The sequence below is a fragment of the Sus scrofa genome, chromosome 10, assembly GCF_000003025.6.
Source record: "Sus scrofa isolate TJ Tabasco breed Duroc chromosome 10, Sscrofa11.1, whole genome shotgun sequence".
NCBI classification, from domain to species: Eukaryota; Metazoa; Chordata; class Mammalia; order Artiodactyla; family Suidae; genus Sus; species Sus scrofa.
The window spans coordinates 19,862,921-19,887,754 of NC_010452.4; the positions used below are offsets into that span (position 1 = coordinate 19,862,921).

Sequence of the window (24,834 nt, forward strand, 5' to 3'; positions counted from 1 at the left end):
GTGTCTCTGATGGACACGCTAGTGTGCAGTTCTGATTTACCCCGTCTAAACCCAGTAGTAACAAGAGCCACGTACCGGAGCCACACCAGACTTCGGCCAGGTGGCAGTCACTCTCGCCGGGTTCTTTGCACAGATCCACCACATCTCTGCAGATGGTTTCTGGGGTAACTGGGACTTCCGTGAAGTGCTGCTCATTGTTGCTGAGGTACACGGTGAGAAACATCTGGAGACACAAGCAGAAACACAACAGCTCTATCAGTCCTGTCTACACCGGGGCTGTTCCCTTCTTGCTCACTTCAGACTCCTCTCCCCAGACAGTCTCAGTCTCAGTGCAAACGTGTAACAGGAGCGGCCGGCTGCCCCCTGGCTGGAGGTGGGGAGGGACGTGAAGCTCTGCCGACGGCCCCCACTCCCGATCCACCTGCCTCGCCTGCAGGAGCCCTGGGGATCCCGGGAGCATAAACCAGGGTCGCGAAAGGTCCAATTAAATCTTCCTTGGACCTTTATGTTATTTATTTAGCAAATACTGATATAGTTCTTAGTATGATGTGCCAGACCCAGACTACAAATCCATCTTCCCATCAATTCCACAAGGACAATCACAGGATTGATCTCTCTCTCTCTCTCTCTCTCTCTCTCTCTCTCTCTCACACACACACACACACACACACACACACACACACACACATCTACTCCTGCAAAGGCTCTTGGGGAAGAATACACAAGAACAAAATATGTGTTGCTTCTGAAGGTGGGGATGGAACACAGGGGACAGAACTTGGAGGGAGACCTAATATTTATCTAGCATTTATATCACGTGCATAGGCCACCTGTTCAAAAACCAGTAGTTGAAACCTAAGATGTTTTCATCAGATTAAATACCTACTTCAAAGGTAAGTCTTTAGCAACAAGGTGTAAGCAGGAAAGAACGGCTGTTACGCTAAAGCAATGGGACCTTGTATATAAACACTAGGGCCAGCAGGCGATGCAGAGCTGGACTTATCAACGCTCTTCCTCCCCGTAAAAACAGACACTGTGTCTTCAAAACACGGCTACTAAGAATTCAAGTTTTCATACCTATTAAAGAAACCAAAAACTTCCCAACAAACCATTGTCGATTCCTTGTAGTGAAGACACTGAATGAAGCAACAAACACACTGTGGACGGTGATGCAAGTCAGGACCCCCGCCCTCAGCCACTTGGGAGTGCCCGCGGTGGTGCAGCGTAAGTGAATCCAACTAGTAACCATGAGGTTGTGGGTTCCATCCCTGGCCTGGCTCTGTGGTTAGGGATCCGGTGTTGCCAAGAGCTGTGCTGTAGGTTGCAGATGCGGCCCGGATCCTGCGTTGTTGCTGTGGCTGTGGTGTAGGCGGGCAGCTGCACCTCCAATAAGACCCCTAGCCTGGGAACCTCCATGTGCCGAGGTGCCGCCCTCAAAAGAAGAAAGCAAAAAAAAAAAAAATCCCTACAGTTTCCCAGGAGGACCTCAGAGGCTTTCAAGCTGCCTCCTTCCTGACATTCTGATAAACTGTGCTACATAAGGATACACAGTTCCAGCCCTCAACTTAGCCAGCAAGGCAGCACTTTAAAACTGTTGCACAAAATGAACACAGGTTTCCACCCCTGTTGCTGCTCTGGATACATACACAGCACTGTTAATGAGGGAGACAAGCAATTTACATTTCGGTATTAAATAGTACTCCTCCTAGGACCTGCTGCCTAGCACTGAGAGCTCTACGTAACATTCTGTGATCACCTATGGGGGAAAAGCATCTGAAAGAGAATGGATGTGTGTCCATGCACAACTGAAGCACTCTTTTTGTACATCAGAAATGATCACATCGTAAATCAACTATACTTCAATAAAACTTAAAAAAAAAAAACAATAACTAGTATTCCTCCTCTATACTCTCTACACATACCAAAACCTTTTTTTGTTTTGTTTTGTCTCTTTTTTTATATAATGATTTTAATTTTTTTCCATTATAGCTGTTTTGCAGTGTTCTATCGGTTTTCGACTGTACAGCAAGGTGACCCAGTTGCACATACACATATACATTCTTTTCTCTCACATTATCAGGCTCCATCATAAGTGAGTAGACATAGTTCCCAGGGCTATACAGCAGGACGAAACCTTTTTTGAAGTTTAACATTTCAAACATAGTCATTGTTTTCACTGTAAATATGAGACTCAGAAGTACTTATTCAATAACAGGCATATTTAATCTACAGTACAGATACACAAAACACATCCTATACCAACCATTAAAAGGCGATTACATAAGATAACAGCACCTTACCTGGTATACACATCATCTTTTAAAAAGCTTTCACACATATTTTCTCAGAAACTTACATCAAGATTTTCTCTTTATAAATCAAATGACAACTCAGGGAGGTGATCCACCTGGCTACTAAAATGAGAGGGCCAGGATGCCATTTTGTTCTGTTCTTTATGTTCCTTAGAGCAGAAGAATATTGGGAAATGCTCTATTTAACCATAGGAAACAAACTTCGATAGAGATCCAGTCTTTTGCTTTCTAGAAAACAAGAGCTTCGTTCACTTCAAAGTACAATGACAAATAAGATCGATGAGAGACGCGTTCTAAGATTACTTTTCCCGGGAGTTCCTGTTGTGGTTCAGCAGAAACGAATCTGACTAGCATCCATGAGGACGCAGGCTCAATCCCTGGCCTCACTCACTCAGGGGGTTGCTGTGGCTGTGGTGTAGGCTGGCAGTTGCAGCTCTGATTCAACCCCTGGCCTGGGAACCTCCATACACCACAGGTGTGGCCCTAAAAGACCAAAAAAAAAAAAAAAAAAAAAAAAAAAAAGATTACTTTCCTCTCCAAACCCACAGGATTAACCCTTGCATGAGTGGTAAATGCTTGAGTGGAGGAGAGTCATTTACCCCATTCCTGCCATCAGGCGTGAAGACAGCTCTGGAGTGACTTTTCCAACTGTGCCAAGGGAGCACTGGCAGGTGGGCCTGCCATGCAACCTGCTGCGACCTACTACGTATTCCCAGGCTGGAGAGCTGGATTCTCACTCCAGCTAATAATTACATTAGCTTGTTAATAATTATTAGGGAAGTAATGTCACCTCTCAGCCTCCTTGTCTTTAAAACAAGAGTTCTTAAGTTCTCTAAGAGCTACCACTTAGTTTGGGTGTTTACTGGGTGTCAGAGCAGGAGCGGACATCTTTATAAGAGTCTACAAGCTGGAAGTTGGCCATTCGGGACCTGCATGAAGGGAGGGTAAGGAGAACAAGGGCAGAGTCCACAGAAGGGATCCGGTGACTAAACGAGGGTGGAGGGGGCGGTGCAAAGGCGTGGGTGGGAGCTGATCAATTCGGTGGATGACAGGAAATTCAGAAGGAAAACTGGAGTGCTCTGTCTTGTGATGGTGGGAGCGGCAGCAGCAGGCGGGAGTTTTGTCTGGATGAGCCGACCTGGGATCTGCCCACACCAGCCTGTCCCCACTCCCTCCCCAGCCCTCACCCCCTCTGCTGGTGTCCTCCTGGGCACTTGCATTTGCAATGCTGTTGGGGAGGTTCTGTTGTATCACTACTTCCTCAGAGCTTCCCAGGTGACACCTGAAACGTGCCAGGCCAGGAGGGCAGGGAGAGACAGAAGCAAAAGGCAGCCCGGCCCACAGTGGCAGGTAGCAAACCAGTAAGCAAGGGAGCTTGCTTATGAGGTTGTCTCTTCCAGGGGAAGGTGGGTGGAGGGACAGGACAAGTGGATCCCCACCCCCCAACCCTCCAACCCCCCACTCCACCAGAATGCTGCCCAACTTTGCATAGAACTGGGTTCAGTCTCCAGGCTGCGTCCTTAGGTAGCTTCCAGCTCAGGGACAGCAGGCAGAACACATGCTAAGGACGTTTCAAGGACAAGACAGGGGGTGAACGCCCTCAAATACCTGGGTCCAAGTCACACCTGTGGTCATGTCTTCTTGATGACCTTCCCTGACAAGGATTCCTCCCGGTGTGCCAACCCCTGCCCCAAAGCCCACCGCATACACACAGACACACACACACACGCACATACACACATCTGTGCACTGCACACAGAAACACACACGCGCACACGCACACATCTGTGCACTGACACACTGCCCTGCTTTATTTCTCTCCTTGGCACAGTCAACAACATGCCACATATTATATTTCTTTAACTTGCTTCTATTATCTGTCTTCCCTGCTAGAACATAAGCTCCATTAAGTCTAGGATTTTATCTGTTCGATGTGGAATCCTGAGCACCTTGCACCGTGCCTGGCCCGTAGCAAGTACACAGTAAATGCGTTCCTGAATGAAAGACTCCTGCAGCTGTTACTGCATTTGACAGATTTACCTCTGATGTAGTTTCACAGGAGTGTCCCCTCTGGTATCGAGGGCAGAGCAGACAGTACAGAGTACAGCCACCTACACACGCGACAGAAATGAGCGCTCTCCCCATTTCTTCAGCTTGTGTCATGCTATGCCATCATCCTACTCCTGTTTCAACAGCCTGTTCATCCATGTAAGATTTATGAGCCATCTATTTTACAGTTTATGTCTCAATGTAGAAATAATCTTGGCGTTCCCATTGTGGCTCAGTGGGTTACAAACCCAACTAGGATCCATCGGGACGCAGGTTCGATCCCTGGCCCTGACCAGTGGGTTGGGGATCTGGCGTTGCCATGAGCTGTGCTGTAGGTTGCAGAGGCGGCTCGGATCTGGTGTTGCTGTGGCTGTGGTGTAGGCTGGTGGCTACAGCTCCGATTCAACCCCTTGCCTGGGAACCTCCATATGCTGCTAAGGGTGCAGCTGTCAAAATTTTTAAAAAACAAAAAATAAAAAGAAGAATCTTTAGGAATTCCTGCCATGGTGCAGTGGAAACAAATCCAACCAGGAACCATGAGGTTGCGGGTTCGATCCCTGGCCTCCCTTAATGGGTTAAGGATCCGGCGTTGCCGTGGGCCGTGGTGTAGGTCACAGGCTCAGCTTGGATCCTGCGTTGCTGTGGCTATGGCATAGGCCAGCATCTGTAGCTCCAATTCTACCCTTAGCCTGGGAACCTCCATATGCCACGGATGTGGCCCTAAAAAAAAAAAAAACCAGAAAACCAAAAAAAAACAAACAGCTTTACTAAATAGTTAATATAGCACAAGGTGCAAAATTCAAAAGAGAGAGGGGCAGAGGAATAAGTACTTCAGGCAGGCTCCCTCTGTCTCACACCATCCTAACACCTCCCCACTGGACAAACCCAACTGGAAGTCAGACGGCAAGGGAGGCCACTGACGTGGTTGACAGAAGTCAGCCTCCTGGCGCACAGAGCAAGGTGGGGACAGGCCAGCAAAAGATGCTCCTCCTCTCCATCCTCAAACTCAACAAGTGCAACCTCCATATGGTTATGTCACTGAAAGTGGGGGCCAGCTGCTCACCACCCTAAAGCCAATCAAGAAGCAAGCTTGGCAGAAAGGAAAATCTGCTTTATGTCGGAGGCCAGCAACTGGGGGGGGGGGACGGCACACTCCTATTCGAGGGCCTGCTCTCCCCTCCCCCCATGACAATCAGTGGGCAAGAGAAGAGCTGTTTTTTGGGTTTTTTTTGGTCTTTTTAGGGCCATACCCACAGCACATGAAGGTACCCAGGCTAGGGGTTCGATCAGAGCTGCAGCTGCTGGCCTACACCACAGCCATAGCAGCACTGGATCCAAGCTGTATCTGCAATCTACACCACAGCTCACGGCAACACCAGATCCCCAACCCACTGAGCAAGGCCAGGGATCGAACCCAAGTCCTCATGGATGCCAGTCAGGTTCATTAACTGCTGAGCCACGAAAGGACGTCCACGAGCTTTTGTAGGCAGAGGGACAGGGGGCTATATGCAGAAACAGCACAGCCAGCTCTGACAGTCATCTTGAAATTGGTCATGCGGTGGTCTGACCTGCATCATCTTGATTATTTTACGTACAGTTAGTCTTCAGTTCTGGGTCAGTTTGTTCCCAATTCTTTGAGGCCAGTTCTCAGAACTGTGGCCGCTTATCATGGCCACAGTCTGGTCATCACGGAGTTAACTTCTACCACCTGGTGAGTTTCAGTATCTATAAAACAGTTCATAGGATGATGTGGCTCAGAATATTATCTATAGCCCTTGAAAAGGAACTAAAAGCCCTTGACTTTGCTTAATGACTAAACTATTATTAATTTGTCTGGAGTGACTGTTTTCCTTTGCTTCTGCATTTTCCCATTTCTCTAATTAAACTTATCCTTTGACTAATTATTATTATTATTATTATTTTTACAGACAAAAAGCAGGCAGGGAACGGGGTGGGGGAGGACCACAAGGTCCTGCTCCACTTTAGTTAGAACGGGCTCTTGGGCAACCAGCTAAACAGAATGAGAGGGATTTCCCTTACGTAGCAGGTTAAGAATCTGCCATTGTCACTACAGGGGCTCAGATCACTGCTGGGGTGCAGGTTCGGTCCCTGGCCCGGGAACTTTTCACATGCCATGGACACAGCCAAAAAAAATTAAATGAAAACAATTAATGGAATGAGAGGACACGATCTAGGCAAAGAATATAACAAGCTGAGGGCCAGCAAATGTGAAGGTTGTGGAGGAGGAAGGTCACTGGAGAGGGACCAAGAGGAAAGAAGATTAACTCAAAGAAGCCAGATGATGCAAGATCTTAGAGGCCACCGGTCCTCAAAGTATCCAGTGGTGTAGACAGAGGGTGCTGATCACTGTCCACTGGTGTAGACAGAGAGTGGCTGATCACACTGTCCACTAGTGTGGAGAGAGGGTGCTGATCACACCACCCACTGGTGTAGACAGAGGGTGCTGATAACATCATCCACTGGTGTAGACAGAGGGTGGCTGATCACTGTCTACTGGTGTGAACAGAGGGTGCTGATCACACTGTCCACTGGTATAGACAGAGAGTGGCTGACCACATTCTACCAGTGTAGACAGAGGGTGCTGATTACACCACCCACTGGTGTGGACAGAGTGTGCTGATCACAGACAGCTAGGCCTCACCCTGAGTCTCAGATTCAGCAGGTCTGAGATGGAGACTGAGATTCTGCATTTCTAACAAGCTGCCTGTGATGCTGATCCTGCCGGTCTGGAAACCACCAGCTGAGAACCATTGTTCAAAGGCCAGAGCAAGGAATTTGCATTTTAATCTCAGAGGCCACTGGAGGCCACTCATTAGAGACAGAAACTAGATGAGTGGCTGCCAGGGGCTGGAGGAGCGACTGCCATCAAGTACAGGGCTTCTCTTCCGCAGCGAGAAGGCTCTAGAAATAGTGGCGATGGACGGATGCCTTGTAGAGACACTACAAACCACTGAATAGGATACTTCAAGATAGTGGCTCGGCTCTATGGAGGCTGCCCGTCGCCCTGACAGGCGCTGTCTGGGGAAGGAACAGGCTGAGAACCTGAGGGAAGCATGTGGAGACTCCGAACGAAAGGCAGAGAAAAATGGAGCCACAGACGAAAGAAGACAGAGTGACAGGAGTGCTTTCTCTTTTCTTTCAATATGGAGTTTTCTAGGGAGCATTTTCTTTCCTTTTTTTTTCTTTGTCTTTTTGCCTTTTCTAGGGCCACTACCACGGCATATGGAGGTTACCAGGCCAGGGGTCTAATTGGAGCTGTAGCCACTGGCCTATGCCACAGCCACAGCAATGCAGGATCAAAGCCGTGTCTGCAACCTACACCATAGCTCAAGGCAATGCCGGATCCTTAACCCACTGAGCAAGGCCAGGGATTGAACCTGCAACTTCATCGTTCCTAGTCGGATTCGTTAATCACTGTGCCACGATGGGAGCTCCTCTAGGGAACATTTTCATGGATGGAATGATCCCGTTGAGAGGGGAAGTGGTGTTGATGATGCTGGATCTGTATCTCCAGTCACTACCTGTTCCCTAGACCAGCACTCCCTGGCCAGCAGCGGTCTTGCCTGGAGAAGCTCTACCCGGCTTGGCCGAACCGCCACAGTCCCAGCCTCACTTCCCTTGCTGTAGTGATGATTTTACTTTTTAAGTTTAAAAAGAGCATTTATGAAGTTTCATGATTTTTTTTTTTTTTGGCCACATCGAAATTCCTGAGCCACAGATGGAAGCCATGCCACAGCAGCAACCCGGGGCCGCTACAGTGACAATGCCAGGTCCTTAACCCACTGCCCCACAGGGAACTCCAAGTTTGATGACATCTTCACTGGACGAACAGTGACACTACAGCTGAAGGAGGTGGCTCTGAGCCAAGACTATACGGCAGTTCATGTGCAACTAAGGGCCACTGCCTTCCGGTCCACACCTCGGAAGGGATAGAGGAGGGGGACCACCCACTGGTCCCAGCTGCCACTGGCTATTAACACCTTACATGCTAGAAAATCACAATGAGAACAAAAAGGCACCACTGCATTTGAAATCAACCTTCACAACTCATTTCACCCATCCTCAAATTTATGACATTAAGTACGCCCCCAAGTTAGAAAGGTTAAATATCAACTGCATTTATTTATGCATTTATTTGTCTTTTTAGGGCTGCACCCGCGGCATATGGAGGTTCTCAGGCAAGGGGTCAAATTGGAGCTACAGCTGCAGGCCAAGGCCACAGCTCACGACAACGCCAGATCCTTAATCCACTGCACAAGGCCAGGCATCAGGCCTTGGGGTCTAATTGGAGCTGTAGCCACCGGCCTACACCACAGGCACAGCAACGCCAGATCTGAGCCAAGTCTGTGACCTACACCACAGCTCACGGCAATGCCGGATCCTTAACCCACTGAGCAAGGCCAGGGATTGAACCTGCAACCTCATGGTTCCTAGTCGGATTCATTTCCACTGCACCACGACGGCAACTCCATCATTTAAAATCTTTCGATTATAATCTGCCCACAATGATGGGCTTTAGCGTGATAGTTTATAACTGTTCCAAATTTTATGGACATGAGACAGGCATTTTCTTAATGAACATCAATTCTTTTCTTCTTACTTTAGTTGGAAGAGGAACAAAAAAGAAAAAAAGCATCAAAAGAAAGGGCTGGTGAAACACACCTATCCTGTTAACCTGAGAGAAAGCAGGCCCGTATTTTCTCTATATTGCTTTTAGCTTTGTTTCATAAATGTACTGTGCTCCAAAAGCTGAAAGAATTCTTCAAAGTGTAACTTAATTCCCTAAAAAAATAAAAACAAGGTGAAGCTGTTTTTAATTTCACTTAGATGAAGCAGTTTTATCAGCATGTTGAAAAATTACTAAAAAAAAGAAATTTTAGCCTACTCAAAGTCCTTCAGAAAACAACAATCTTGGCCAAGAATTCATGATCTTTAATGATTTAAAAAAAAAAAAAATTGTTCTAACTTGGATGTTTTCCGCATCTGATGCCAAAACATTTTAGAAGGAAAAAGCACAAATAGCAAAATTTCAGAAATATGCCAGTTGTGTATTGTTACAAAACTGTATTCATCATATCCTATTATACAGAAATACAGAATGTGCGTACATACATGCAACACATGCAAAACAAAACAAAAGCCTGGAATTAAATTCACCAAATTAACAGTAGCTATGCCTTGATGGTAAGATCATAAAATGAATTTGGGGGAGTTTATCTATGCTTAAAATTTCTAGAATGATTAAACATCACTTGGATAATAAAGGTATTTGTTTTTTAAGGAATCAATGATGAAATTAATAGGTAAATACCATTTTTCTCCCTAGGTCCCAGCTGTGAGATGTGTAAGGCAAATATCTGCCTGACGATGCTTTTCTGGGGTTACCAGGCTGCCTCAAAGGTAGTCAGGGACCACCAGAAACAAGCAGTCCAGAAATGTACCTTGCATAATACCCAGTGCATTAGAATGGGACACGACTCAGCCATAACAGGAATAGAGTTCGGATGCCCACTACAAAGCGGTGAACCTGGAGAACACTGCTAATTGACAGACTCAGACACAAAAAGAAACATCCAGAATATTCAAATCCATAGAAACAGTATGTGGATTAATGGTAACTAGGGGCTAGGGGGCAGGGAAGTAGGAAATGACTCTGGAGGATGGAGTGCCTCTCTCTGGGGTAATGATAATGTTCTCGAATTAGGGGTAAAAAAAAAGAAAAAAAACCCACTTTATCCAGGGTGAATTTTATGGTGTGTGAATTATATCACAATTAAAAATGCCCACTACATAGTTACAATGCGAGGCATATAAAAATCTCTTGGAGAAATAAAAATTTACTCATGAAAAAAAATCACTGAGCCATTTAGTATTGAATTACAGGAGTAAGGATGTGGGTAAAAGAGAAATTCAGAAACGAGAAAGATGAATGCGATTGGAGGTAGACTGAGGTTTCAGCAAAGAGGCACGAATTACTGGAACGCATAGAGAAATAATAAAATCATCATAATTACTTCCAAAATGCCACCTTTTCTCGAGACTTTAGATTTTTTTAAAAACACCATCTTTTCAGCGTTCCCATCGTGGCTCAGGGCTTAACGAACCCGACTAGGAACCATGAGGTTGCAGGTTCGATCCCTGGCCTCACTCAGGGAGCGGGTTAAGGATCCCACATTGCCATGAGCTGTGGCATGGGCCAGGAGCTGCAGCTCTGATTGGACCCCTAGCCTGGGAACCTCCATATGCCATGGGTGCAGCCCTGAAAAAGACAAAAAGACCAAAAAACAAACAAACGAACAAACAAAAAAAAAACCCCACCATATTCTCAAGAAAATAAAGATCATTTCCTTAGCTTCCTTCCCACACAGAAGCAAAGAAAGTGGAATTCCACGAAATTAAATCCCCTGGGCTGCTGCTTCGCGAAACGCTGTCTCACTAACTCAAGCTACAAGTGTGTTCCTGGGAACTTTTAGTCTCACTGACTCAAGCTACACGTGTTCCTGGGAACTTGTGACATTCCTTCCACCATAAAGAGGGCAGCAATGAGCAGCCAGGCCCCCCACCCCCAGCCTTTACAGCTGCACCTGTGACTATGGGGACACTAGACGGAGAGGGCATCTGAAAATGCTCCCCACATCTAGCTTGGATGCCACAGAGGTTTTTCTTCCTTTAACACCAGGCCAGCCCTTCTCAGGGACGACGAGACATCAAACGGTTAACTTCATTCCAACTTGTAAAGCAAGGACTTCATGTTTTCATTGTATCAGCCACAAGGAGTCAAGATTAATCAATAAACAATGAGTCAAATCTCAAGTCCACTTAAGAGCAGAGACTGTACCGGCCAGATCACAGGGCAATACAAACAGTAAAATATGGGGGAAATAAATGTAAAATAAAACAATGAGGCATCACTAAACGATTAAATTAGTCTTCAATGAAAACCCAAGATGCAACAGAGATGAGATTGTGGGAGAGTGATTCATTCAAAGACATAGTGGTGACAGGAAAAACTGCTGAAAGTCCCATGTGGAGAGTAAAATGAATCATGGATCAAAACGCACAGATTTATATATACCTCGCGACCTCACTTCTGGGAATGTATCCCTAGAGAAATACCTGGAATGAAGAAAAACTCTAAATGTCTGAAGATTTTCACTACAGTCTTAGGTCTGTAAATAGGAAGATGGAAAACTAAATATACAGGCGTTTCTGTCGTGGCTCAGTGGAAATGAACCGAAGTAGTATCCATGAGGATGTGGGTTCGACCCCTGGCCTTGCTCACTGGGTTAAGGATCCAGTGTTGCCATGAGCTGTGGTGTAGGTCACAGGCAAAGCTTGGATCCTGCGTCACTGTGGCTGTGGTGTAGGTCGGCAGCTGTAGCTCCAATTTGATCATCTCCTAGCCTGGGACCCTCCATATGCCCTGGGTGTGGCCCTAAAAAGAAAAAAAAAAGAAAAAAAAAAAAAAGGAACAAAGAAGTGCACATAACATAAACTGTGAAAAAAGAATGTGATAATATTTCACTAAAAATAGTAAATTTGATTTTCTTAAAGTGACTGATCTAAGGAAAAAGAGGACTCCAGGAAAAATCAAACACTCCATGAAGCTGGCCAGGCGATCTCCAGACACTCTGCCCAGTAATTCACACCCAAGTCATGTCTGAAGGAAGACTTGCCCTTCCAAAAATCCAAAGTCACAATTTTCACTTGAGAAGAATAGATCACAGATTTATTTTTAAGAGTCTCATTTTCACAGGACAAATATTTGCCATAACGATAATGTTCTGTTACTAATACAAGAATGACTCATTTCAAAGAGGAATTATGTCAGAGTAAAATCTGGAAGACTCTCCCAAGAGGAAATACAAAAAAAAAAAAAAGCTGCCCAGGAGTTCCCGTTGTGGCTCAGTGTGTTAAGAACCCGACGTGGTGTCCCTGAGGAAGCGGGTTTGATTCCTGGCCTCGCTCAGTGGGTGTGGCCATGAGCTGTGTGTAGGTCGCAGACGTGGCTCGGATCTAGCGTTGCTGTGGCTGTGGCTGTGGTGCAGGCCGGCAGCTGCAGCTTCAATTCGACCCCTAGCCGGGGAACTTCCATATGCCGCAGGTGCAGTCCTAAAAAAAAAAAAAGAAATACAACAACGAAAGCTTCTTTCAATCTCTCTATGGCCTATAATCCTGAGAGGGGGTTGGAAATGAAATGCGGATTGTTCCAATCTTCCAGGGTTTTTGGCCTCCAGCTCCTCAGAGACCTGGCTGTCTGCTGCAGAGGTCACTGTGCTGGTGGGGACCGTGGACCGGGAACCCTGGTTGGGGAGCTCGGCTCCCTGACTTGGACATGCTGCACCCGAGCTGCAGGCTGGGCTGGGCTGCTGTCCTCCTGAAGCGGGTGGGCAGGGACCCTGCCTGCACTGCCCTGGCTCTCTCTCCCTGGCATCTGAGTGTGCAATCCAACAGAGGCCTCTGTGAAGCCTCCCTCAGGAGCAGCCTGGTCACTGTGTCTTTGAGTCCTTTCCCTCAAAGGGACACTCTGCAGCCTGCCCGATGATGGGTCCAACCTCGTGACAGTTGTTGGACCACTGCTCACAGAGGCCCACTATGACTTCTGAGCTGTCGCTCCCACCTTGACGTTACTCTTAAGGCCATTAGAGTGCTTTGTAAAATCTTCATCAATTACCATGAGTTACATCAACTAATGTTCTATTACAGACCAATGATATTTAAACCTACGTCTACCCTGAGGGTACCACCTCTACACTAAATGTACTTTTTAAAAAATTTTAATTGAAGTTTAGTTAATTTACAATGTGGTGTTAGTTTCAAGGGTACAGCAAAGTGATTCACTGATACATATATTTATATATACATTCTTTCTCAGATTCTTTTCCACTATAGGTTATTGCACAGTATTGAGTATCATTTCCTGCATTATACAATAGGTCCTTATTGTTTACCTATTTTATATATAATAGCACGTATATATTAATCCCAAACTCCTAATTTTTCTCTCCCCCAACCTCCCTAAAGGCCCTATTTTGTTTTGGGGTTTTTTTTTGTTGTTGCTTTTTAGGGCCACACCTGCAGCATATGGAAGTTCCCGGGCCAAATCAGAGCTACAGCTGTGACCTACACCACAGCCCACAGCAATGCCAGATCCTTAACCCACTGAGCGAGGCTAGGGATTGAACCCACATCCTCGTAGATACTACTCAGGTTCATAACTGCTGAGCCACAATGGGAGCTCCCTAAATGCACTGTTTGGTTTTTTTTTTTTTTTTTTTTAATCATAGACTATTTTAAATATCAGTCCATCAGTTTATAGCAATCATTTGAGTTATTTAAAGAAAAATCATAAAATCATATTCAATGGACTATTTTCACATCCTAAGCTCTTTTTTTGGTCACTATTGCAAGTGAGTAGACATTAGTTTCAGTATCAGTCTGAAGGGCAGTGTTAAAAAAGTTCATCACAAAGTTTCCCTCGTGGCTCAGTGGTTAACGAACCCGACCAGGATCCATGAGCATGTGGGTTCGATCCCTGCCCTGCTCAATGGGTTAAGGATCTGGTGTTGTTGTGAGCTGCGATGTAGGCTGGCAGCTGTAGCTCTGATGGGACTACTAGCCTGGGAAACTCCATATGCCGTGAGTGTGGCTCAAAAAAAAAAAAAAAAAAGTTCATCGCACTGGAATACTGTAGCCATTTAGCGAGTACCATCTAGAGTACACAATCATTTCCTGAGATAATTACCACTCTGGTGAAAATGATACAGCAAAAACGAAGTGGTTACTTTAATTGGGGGGAAAACTTCATGACACACTGAAAAACAGCTGGTCTTAAGACATCTGACTTCTTCCCCACTCATACACATAAACAAAGAAGAGTCACCTCCCCCGAGACATAGAGAGTCATCCTGCCAACATCAGTCACTCCAAAGAAGTTCCTGGTTCTGCTTCCTCTCAACCCCAGCTCCTTGCTGACATCCATACCTGTCATTCACTCGTCCATCGGGATTCACGCTACACCCAAGTCACACTGGGAATACAGTGACGGGAAAGCCTGCGCTCTCTGGGGTGAGGAGAAGAGCCTGAGCAAGGACTAATGCACGTGGCATATAACGCGACGTGACAGAGAGTGATGCAGGTGGGGAGAGGAGGCGGCAAGGCATGGTTGGGGCAGGCGTCTGGGGGTGGGCATCTGAGCTGAGGCTGTAGGAGCCGCCCCCTCGCCCACTCAGACCCCTGAGATGGGAAGGGGCTGGGTCTGTTCCACGACCAGAAAGAAGGCCAGTGTATCAGGAAAGCAGACCTGCGTGAATGAGGGCAGAGAGGTAAACAGAGGCAGGCTGGTGCGGGGCCTTGCAGGTCAAGTATGAGGGATGTGGGACGTTCCCTTGTAGCTCCGTGGGTGAAAGATTCTGCATTCTCACTGCTGTGGCAAGGTTTCAATCCCTGGCCTGGGAATGTCTGTGTGCCACAGGCACATCAAAAAAAAAAAGAAAAGAAAAAAAAAAAAAAGAATAAGGGATGCAGACTGAAGAATAAGGCAAAAGTCGCTAGAGCAGTTCTCAAAGCATGGCTCCCAGACCAAGCCTATCAGCAGGAACTTGTCAGAAACAGGCCCCTACCTAGACCTCTTGAATCAGAATACCTTGGAGTGGTTTTAGTGATCCCATTAAAGTTTGAGAACCACTGCATTAGGGGTTATAAGCAGGGATGTAACATGAAGCTAGGTTTCTGGGTAACTGGCTATAAACAGCAAACAGCATTAGCTGTTTCACTAATAGATAACAGCAATGCACATTAACCTATATAGTAGGTGTTCCTGTCGTGGCTCAGCGGAAACAAATCTGACTGGCATCCATGAGGACACAGGTTCAATCCCTGGCCTTGCTCAGTGGGTTAAGGATCTGGCATTGCCGTGAGCTGTGGTGGATGGAGGTCGCAGACACGGCTCGCATCCTGCGTTTAGCTGTGGCTGTGTGTAGGCTAGCAGCTACAGCTCCCATTCGACCCCCACCTAGCCTGGGAACCTCCAGATGTCGCAGGTGCAGCCGTAAAAAGACAACCACCACAACAACAACAAAAACCTGTATTAGCTTTAATGCCTTTGGTTAACCTGGTGACATTTTTATACAAACCTTTTATACCTATAACTTACATAATGTTGTACATCAATTACACTTTAAAAAATCCAATTCATATACAATGGTATTTACCTTTGCATATTTTGAATGTCAAGGAATTTCTATTCAATTATAAGAACTATGAAGGCCAGAACCCTTCAAATTATCTGCTCCACCATCATAGCCGCATATCACCAAATGAGAAAGCTCGAAAACCTGACACCCTTCCTCACTCCTCTCCCTGTCTCCTCTGCCCTGTTCCTTAGTATCAAGGTCAACGCTATCCTTCTAGAATAATTCGAAGCCATAAAACTGCCTCCAACCCTCTCCCTCCCTCCCACACATACATACCTCCAGGCGGAAGTAAACTTTCTCTTTGCTTCTCTAACAGCCACGCACACCAGAGCTGTGCGGATCTCTGTCTTATCCGCCCTACTGGTCTATAAAGTCCTTTAGTACAGAGGTTTCAGTCCTTAAAGGCTTCCTCCCAGGTTTTTTTCCCCGCCTCCCACCCCCGCAAGTGCTGTCTCAGTATCTTCCACATAGCAAATCTGGGGGACCTATCTATTCAACTCAACTGATACTGCAGTCGAGACTCAGAGTTCCCCAGGGGATGAGGAAGTGAACAGGACACTAGGACAGGACGGAGTATGTTCCTGTCATCAGGCGTAAGAAGCACTTAACACGCGAACACACCGTGTAACGCTCTCTCCTTTTCAACGATGCCTGAAGCCGGATGTAGAAAGATGTCAAGTTCCAAAACAGCCACCAAAGCAACGCGGTTTAGGCTACTCTGCTTTCAAGGTCTGTCCTAACAAACAACAAAGAACGAAATCGAAACAAATTCACTAGTTAATTCTCCATCCCCGCCTCAACCATGCTCTAAGTTCCGATGTTGCTGTGCTCTCTTCTACACCAAGCACCGCTCTCTTATGCACCTGTCTTATTTTACACAAAGGTCCTGGTACATATTTGATTCTACCTTCCGCTTTTCTTCACCAAGCAATGTGCTTTTAAGATCCATCCACGAGGTCATGACTACAACCAACCCACGATTTCTAGTCCTTTCCTTTCCACCTTGCACTTGGCTGTGGAAGGGGTCCTCCACTTCCAAAGATTTCACTTGGTGAAAATCTCTGGGGAAAGCGTAAGACCCAGTAATGGACAGAAACGTAAATGGACAAGAACTACCCTCACCGAGGAAAATCAAAAGGAAGAACATTCATTCACCCAAACAACATTTGTTAATGCCCACAGTGTGATAAGCACGTGCTTGGTGGGTGTTACAATCACAAAGGCGAAAGGACCGGCCACTCCCTCAAGCAGCGCACAGAGCGAGGCAGGGTCACAGCAAACATATGACACAACGGAGGGCTTTCCGGTTGGAGGTTCAGGTGACGCCCAGGGAGAACAGAAAAAAGCCAATCCTTTTCAGTACAACCGAGGCTCTGACAACTGCAGGATGCGGAAGACACGCGGGAAGAGGGCCACGCAGGCAAACAAACATCACACATCAAGGCACGGAGGCATCAGAAAACCCAGCAAGCTGTCCTCACTGCCATCCTGCTGCCACAGGAAGGGGGCAGGACACACAGAAGGGACAGGTCACTCTCAATCCAAGAGCCACAGATGAGCCGCAGAAACTTGCAATGCATACGACTGGTCTGACGCACGCAGTTCTGGCAAAGTCAGACGGCCCAGAGCAGGTTGTGGGCAGCGATATAGAACGGGGTGCAACTTACTTTAAGCAAGAGGAAAACGGGACATCGGGCCCCACCAACGGTCCTGAAGAGGCAGGGTCCCCTGGGAGCAGGTACAGGTGGTGAGCCGATCTTCCCAAACTGCTCAGCAAGGCTGACAGAAGCCAGCCGAGCAGTGGGGAGAAACCCTGCACCCACACCTGTTACTCCCCCTCCACCTGCACCTCGAGGTTTCAAGGGCTGACCAGGGTGCTGTGGTCTCAGCCTTTCCATCACTTTCACGCCCCACTGAGAGGCTAGATATCCTGGAAGGAAAGTATATCTTCAGGCAAGAGGGCTGAAATCCACTGGGCTAGACAATAAAGAAACTTAGTATCTAGCTAAGGAGTTTTTATCACATGCTCTAAGGCATACAAGTCAATCTTGCGGAGTTCTGGAGGGAACAGGCAGATTCCTGTCTCAAGAAGTGTGTATGATGGACCATAAAGGTAAAAAGGTACATAAGGAGAAGTTCCCACTGTGGCGCAGCGGAAACGAATCCGACTAGAAACCATGAGGTTGCAGGTTCAATCCCTGGCCTCACTCAGTGGGTCAAGGATCCGGTGGCGTGGCCTTGAGCTGTGGTGTAGGTCGCAGGCGAGGCACAGACCCGGCGTTGCTGTGGCTATGGTGTAGGCTGGCAGCTACAGCTCCGATTAGACTCTTATGCTGGGAACCTCCATATGCCAATGGGTGTGGCCCTAAAAAGACAAAACGACAAAAAATAAAAATAAAAGAAGGTAAATAAGGAGAAGATCCTCATCCAGCCCAGGTGAGAGAGGGGTAGAGCAGAGAGGAGCAGCAGGAGTTCCCGTTGTGGCTCAGCAGTAAAGAACCCGACTGGTATCCATGAGGATGTGGGTTCAATTCCTGGCCCAGCTCAGTAGTTCAAGGATCTGGCATTGCTGTGAGCTGTGGTGTAGGTTGCAGACGCAGCTCGGATCCTGCATTGCTGTGCCTGTGGTGCAGGCTGCCGGCTACAGCTCCAATTTGACCCCAAGCCTGGGAACCTCCATGTGCCAGGGGTGCGGCCCTTGGCAGCAGGGGTTAGAGAGGAGGGGTCTGTGACATGGTGGGTGACAGAGGAGAAAATGGAAGAACAGAAAGAAAGCAGACGAGTGTTGAGGGCTCCCCACTACTGAAAGCAGCAAGCCAACCCTCCCAGAGAAGGCTCCTGTCCACCTTCAAAATATAAACATTATCCCAAATCAACAGAATACTATAAACCAGCTGCAATGGAAAAAAATAAAAATCATTAATAAAAAAATAGATAAATAAAAGTATTATCCAAAACAGGCTCCCTTCCCAGGAGATCCACAAATTGCCAAAAAATGACCTGCACATCACAAAACTAGCCAGCAGTTGTGGTGCAGGAAAACACTGGCATGAGGAGACCCTTTCTAGAATTCAAGTCAGTTCTGATGTGAACTTCCTAGGTGACTGGCTGCTTTGTATCTCTGTCAATAAAATGAAGACTATCACTGATTTAATTTTTTTATTTTTAGGGCCTCATGGGCAGCATACAGAAGTTCCCAGGCTAGGAGTCAAACTGGAGCTTCAGCTGCCGACCTACACCACAGTCACAGCAACGCAGGATCCAAGCCATGCCTTTGATCCACACCACAGCTCACGGCAACGCCAGACCCTTAACCAGGGATCAAACCTGGGTCCTCATGGACACTTGTTGAGTTCAGTACCGCTGAGCCACAACGGGAACTCCCACACGATGCTATGTAAATCTTACGTGTAACTCTCCTGTTTTGCTTTTTCACGTTCCCTATCCATCCCCAAACCCCCCACACTGAGCTTCCTGAAAGGTAAGCTCCCTGGAAACTGTCACGTTTTCTTAGAATGGTGCCTGGAATACAGTGGCTGTTCTCTACATATCTGGTGAACAGATGTTGTCCCCAAAAGGCCACCCAAAAATAATCAGCAGGTTAATGAGGAAGCATGGAGAGCAGTGATTTAATGTGATTTCATCCCACGTCACTCCCGAGAGTACGTCCAATAAATTCACGGGACTAAACTGAATCACTGCTCCTTACCATCAAGCCGACCCGGGGGCAGGAAGTGGAGATGACGTCACTTTGTCCCCATCTCGGTGCCACCCGCAGTGGGCCTCTGTCCAAGTCACTGTGGCACCTCATGCCACCGGAAGTGCCTGCCTGATGACCATGGCAATAGCACAGCAGGTGCTACACGTCCCCTGTCCTCCACGTTCAACACGCCTGCCCCCCACACACATTTTCTTTCTCACCTTATCACTTTCACGCCCTATTTAAAGAAAGTGTATCCAATACCCCCATACAAAAGGTAATCATTTAAAAACAAAAACAAAAAAAAGAAGGGGAAGAAAGGTAATTATCCCCCCACCCCTTCTCTTTCCCTGCTGATGTGGAGGAGCAGAGATCCCTAAGGAAGTGTAAGAGTTAGGAAAAAATAAGGATCGCTGAGATGTTTAACTTGGCACAGGATGAGGGCGCCGCCACGTCAGTCGAAACTTGATACAAGAACCATTTACCAATCTCCTCGTCCAGTTTGCATGGAAACATGGGAAGATCCTTCTGTTTTCCTTTCGCTACGTCAAAAATAATTATAGCTAGGCTCCGAAAAGCAGTATTTGAGGTTAGCATTAGCCAAACGAACATCATAACCACTGTCCTGCCAAGAATTAAAAACAGTCTAGAGATTTCTTCACAGGGGGACCTGGTGACCCCAAGTAAAAAATTACCAAAACCCTCTGAGCTGCAAATTTCTTATCTACTGAATGGGAGCGGGGGGGGTTCATTTCCCAGAGTCACAACAGGATTAGATGGGATAAGCAGCCTAACCACAGGGCAGGGGCAGGTGCTGGACACACCAGGGGTTCCAGGAGAAGCCCCCTCACCATCCCGGGCGGGAAATGAGAGCGCTGGTTTCCGGAGGAATCGTTCATTCCACCGTGGAAGATCAGCACGCTGCCTTAACTGTTTTTTATTGTTACCACTGGTATCCTATAAGTTTATTCATTATAGTTTCCACAACTTTTCTAAACTTGTGCCTTAGGGATTTCTAGTTGAAATGCTTGAAATTTAAATAAATAGTACTAAGTTATAAATCTGTTTATAGAAAAACTATTATTAAGTACGCACCTGGAGAGTCAAAGTTCAGGGAGTACACATTGTGGCTCAGCGGGTAAAGAACCCAACTAGTATCCATGAGGATGAGGGTTCGATCCCTGGCCTTGCTCAGTGGGTTAAGGATCCAGCATTGCCTCAAGCTTCGGCACAGGTGGCAGACACAGCTCAGATCTGGTGTTGATGTGGCTCTGGTGTAGGCTGGCAGCTGCAGCTGCCACCCCTGGTCTGGGAATTTCCACAGGCCACAGGTGCAGCCCAAAAAAGACAAAAGGAAAAGAGAAAAAAAAAAGAGTCAAAGGTCAGAATTTCATGCCCCCGTGAACATCTTCAATGAAAATTTGGTTCCATTTACCAAATAAATCATTTGTTTTCAGAGAAATTTTATGTAGAAAAAAAGCTAAAAATGGCCATGGTAGCTGAGTCTGTGAAGCTTCTTTTCCTGCACATGATCTAAAACTACGTTGAGAATTTGCCTTTCTTTGATAAGAGAGTTTTCTTTTGATAAGACACCATGCCCTGCTTTCAGAATCACTGTCTCCTTAATGCTCAGGCTCCTCAAGGACCTCCTAAGACTTCCCGGCTCTCCCCAACAAGGTGTAAGACTTCACCGTCACACCTACCACCCCAGCCTAAGTATGCCTCTCAGACGGGGTCTGTCATCTGTGCTTGCTTTTTTTTTTTTTTTGGTCTTTTCAGGGCCAAACCTGTGGCACCCCAGGCTAGGGGTCAAATCGGAGCAGCAGGCACAGCAATGCAGAATCCAAGCCAAGTCTGCGACCTACATCACAGCTCACAGCAATGCCGGACCCTTAACCCACTGAATGGAGCCGTGGATCGAACCCGAGTCCTCATGGATCCTAGTCGGGTTCATTACCACTGAGCCATAATGGGAACGCCCTGTGCTTGCTTTTTTCAATGACATCTGATTAACGACAAATGTTCTGTTCAGTACCTAGCACGCCATCAAAAAGAAAAAAAAAAAAAAAAGCATTTAAATAATGTTTGCCTTGACTAAGTGGCATGAGCTGAAAAGAACATTCCAGATTCCTGAATTCTTAGATCCCGCTCTTCTTGGCTGTACTTCTTAGTAGAGAAGCCTGGTGAGAGGCTTACAATACATGACCGCAAATCATATCAGCATGTCCTAGTACACAGTCACCTAGCTGAGCTGGAGAGAGGCTGGATCTTACAGCAGCTGCTAGAATGGCTCAGTGTTTGAGGTAGCGTTAGAAAGACTTTCTACGGAGTCTCACACACTGTGGGAGATTACCAAGAGATAAAGCTCTGCAGTATTCCTTAAAAGCTCCAGAAAAGAAAGGTTTTGTTTTGTGTGCGGCGGGAGGAGAGGGGACAGTTTTGGAAGCAATGTGAAAATAAATGACCCTCTGTATCCACCCCAGACAAATGAGTTCTAAGTTAATTTTTTTAATATAAAGCAGGTGCACTTCTTGGCTACTTTTCTTTACAAGGTCTAAATCCAGTTTCTCTGAAACGGGTAAAAATACAGAAACTGTCAAATGCCTTTTCAACTTTTAATTAGTGTAGCAGAAGTCACAAGGCAACAAACTTCACTGCAGCACATGAAATGTGAAATATTTTACACATTTTTTTTAATAGATGATTTGTTTAACAGCCTTGGAGAATTACAATGCTGTAGGAAACCTACCTCAAACTTTATTGTGGAAGAAAACCTAAGCTAACTCACTACGTTACTACTTAATAACTACTCAGGACATGGTATAATCATATATAGATTATGTTCCAGTGCTATCACTTGAAAGGTTTGCAACTTCAAAACACAATTTCAGGAGTTTCCATTGCGGCGCAGCAGAAACAAATCCAACTAGGAACCATGAGGTTGCGGGTTCGATCCCTGGCTGCCGTGAGCTGGGGTGTAGGTCGCAGATGTGGCTCGGATCTGGCATTGCTGTGGCTGTGGTGTAGGCCAGCAGATACAGCTCCGATTCAACTCCTAGCCTGGAAACCTCCATATGCTGAGGGTGCAGCCCTAAAAAGACAAAAAACAAAGAACAAAAAAAAAAAACAAATGCAGAAGCTGCAGGTGGCTGGTGGCTATTATATTGGATGGCACAGATACAGATCATTTCCAGCATAGCTGGACATAAATACCAAATATATGACATCTACCACTGAGACAGGCAAATTCAAGTCCTCTGGCCTTCCATGCAGCACCGCAAAATACTGTGTGTGGTTTTGTGTGTAGGGTTTTTTAATGTAAATTTCAACAGCAGGTACAAACAGAAATTTTTATGAAACTGCATCTAAAAAGAACAGTGAATGCTTTGAAAGTTAGCTAAGTTCCTTCATAAAAAATATTTTTCCTTGAATATAATACTTTACAAAATGAAAGCTATGAAAAAAAGATATCTGAGAGAGTTCCCCGGTGGCCTAACGGGTTAAGGATCCAGCCTTGTCACTGCTGTGCAGTGGATTCAATCCCAGACCCGGGAATTTCCAAATGCTATAGGCACATCCAAAAAAAAAAAAAAAAGAGAGAGAGAGAGAGAAAGATATCTGATATAATTCTAATATAATTCTAAATAGCTGCGAAATTTTGCTTTCAATGATTTCTTTGATAAGCAAATTATGAGAGCGGCTCAGTAAAAAAAACCATACTGTCAAACTGCAAATGACCCTTTCTTTAATGAAGAAAAGTAAGGTGTCAAGTATGAAAGATTAATCAGTCTCTCCTCACTGAGATGTGGAAATATCACAGAACCAGACATACTAACTATGGCAGGTATCTGAAAATGAGTGTAATTATCACCCCCATTTCTGCAGTACCCTATCATTACCACTACTGTGATTCTCAGCACTTGTCTACTTATTTTTAGTTAGCCCACTAAAATGCATCATCCCCTCTGGTTTTGGGTCCAATTATCACTTCATGTCCCACACGAAAGGAAATCGCTTGATTCGTTACCATTTGGTGAGAAAACACACAAGTACAATTCATTTGCACGTTTAACATACTGCAGTCTAAATAGCAAATTCTCTTTAGCGTGCCTTTAAAAGCAGATCTAGAAAATGTACTCTTCATGTCACAGAACTGTACACTTTTAACCATCTCACCATTTTTAAATGGTTAAAATGGTCATTTTTCTGCTATGTACATTTTACCCCAACAACAAGAAAGCCTATCAAGGCAACTGTCTACATCGAGACTATCCATTTTTCTGTATTAGACATAATAATGCTTTTCCTGATAAACTGGTTAGAATTTTTCTTTCTTTCTTTTTTTTCTTGCTTTTTATGGCTGCACCCGCAGTATATGGAGGTTCCCAGGCTAGGGGTCCAATCAGAGCTACAGCTGCTGGCCTACACCACAGCTACAGGAATATCTGATTCAAGCTGAGTCTGCGACCTACACCATGGCTCACGGCAATGCAGAATCCTTAACCCACTGAGCAAGGGCACGGATTTGTTTCCGCTGCGCCACAATGGGAACTCCGAATTTTTCAAGGTAATAAATTCAAAACCTCACTTGATGTCAGAATAAAAAGCCGTATTTCAAAGAGGAAAATATACTGAAGAACACAGTCTTATTTTCAAGTACTCAGAATATTACAGGATAAAGATACATATAACACGAGGTTGCTAAATGAACATTTGCTTCATATTTTTAAAGTGTTGCAAGTATAAGAACCTCCAGTATAACCAATATGGCAAATTTAGGAGAAGCTCTTATCTAGCAACTATTCCAAGCAAAGCAGTTAGGTACTAACTACTTCATAAACAGTAACTCTAATCCTCACAACCACCCTAAGAGCTAGGTACTATTATTGTTCCCATTATACAGGTGGTGAACTGAGGGACAAATCACTAAAAAAAGAAAACATGGAGGTAGGTGATGACCAAATAACCACACTGAGTCACAATGAAAGTCTACTGATGTTAGGAAAGGTAATCAGAAGAGCTATGCTGCTAAATTAAATACCATCTACAGAGCTGCACAGCTTTTTTCGGTAAATTGTGATGATCTCGTATGTAGTTGGGAGAAGGAAAACTTTCATTAGCATTAACACAATTCAAAGAAACAGCTTAACATACAATTGCTCTTTAAGGAAGAAATAAATCATGTTGCAACAACTAACACCGGTAGACTTGCTTCTATTTTAGGAAAAATTCACAGACAACCTGCAAAGGTTATTTTAAGGCAGTGAAATCCAAGGAATAAAAAAATTTAACAGCGAATTCCCTCCCCCTGATCCATGGTCTGTATTTTAATATTGGGCACTCACATCACAAACCTAACTTCACGATCAGGCATTAAAATAAAAGAGGATGCAGAATGCTACCCACACTTTCAAATTCCCCGAATCCTGGCAGGACAAAATATCCCAAACCATCTCAACTCTATTACCAATTCCAATCAATTGTGTCCTGTTTTTTAAAAGTTTAGGACGCCCTCCCACAACACAAGCTGGGGGGCCAGGGGACAGAGTGCATGATG

General features: G+C 45.7%; 1 protein-coding gene across 2 annotated transcripts in view; it reads right to left on the minus strand.

The window, feature by feature from the left end:
* TP53BP2 (tumor protein p53 binding protein 2) overlaps positions 1-24,834 on the minus strand; it is a 65,952-nt gene that overhangs the window by 38,989 nt on the left and 2,129 nt on the right. For both annotated transcript variants that reach the window (XM_013980098.2, XM_003130583.3), the window contains exon 2: positions 76-223. In XM_013980098.2, the coding sequence (XP_013835552.1) occupies positions 76-223 (148 nt within the window). The remainder of the gene's footprint in view (positions 1-75; positions 224-24,834) is intronic.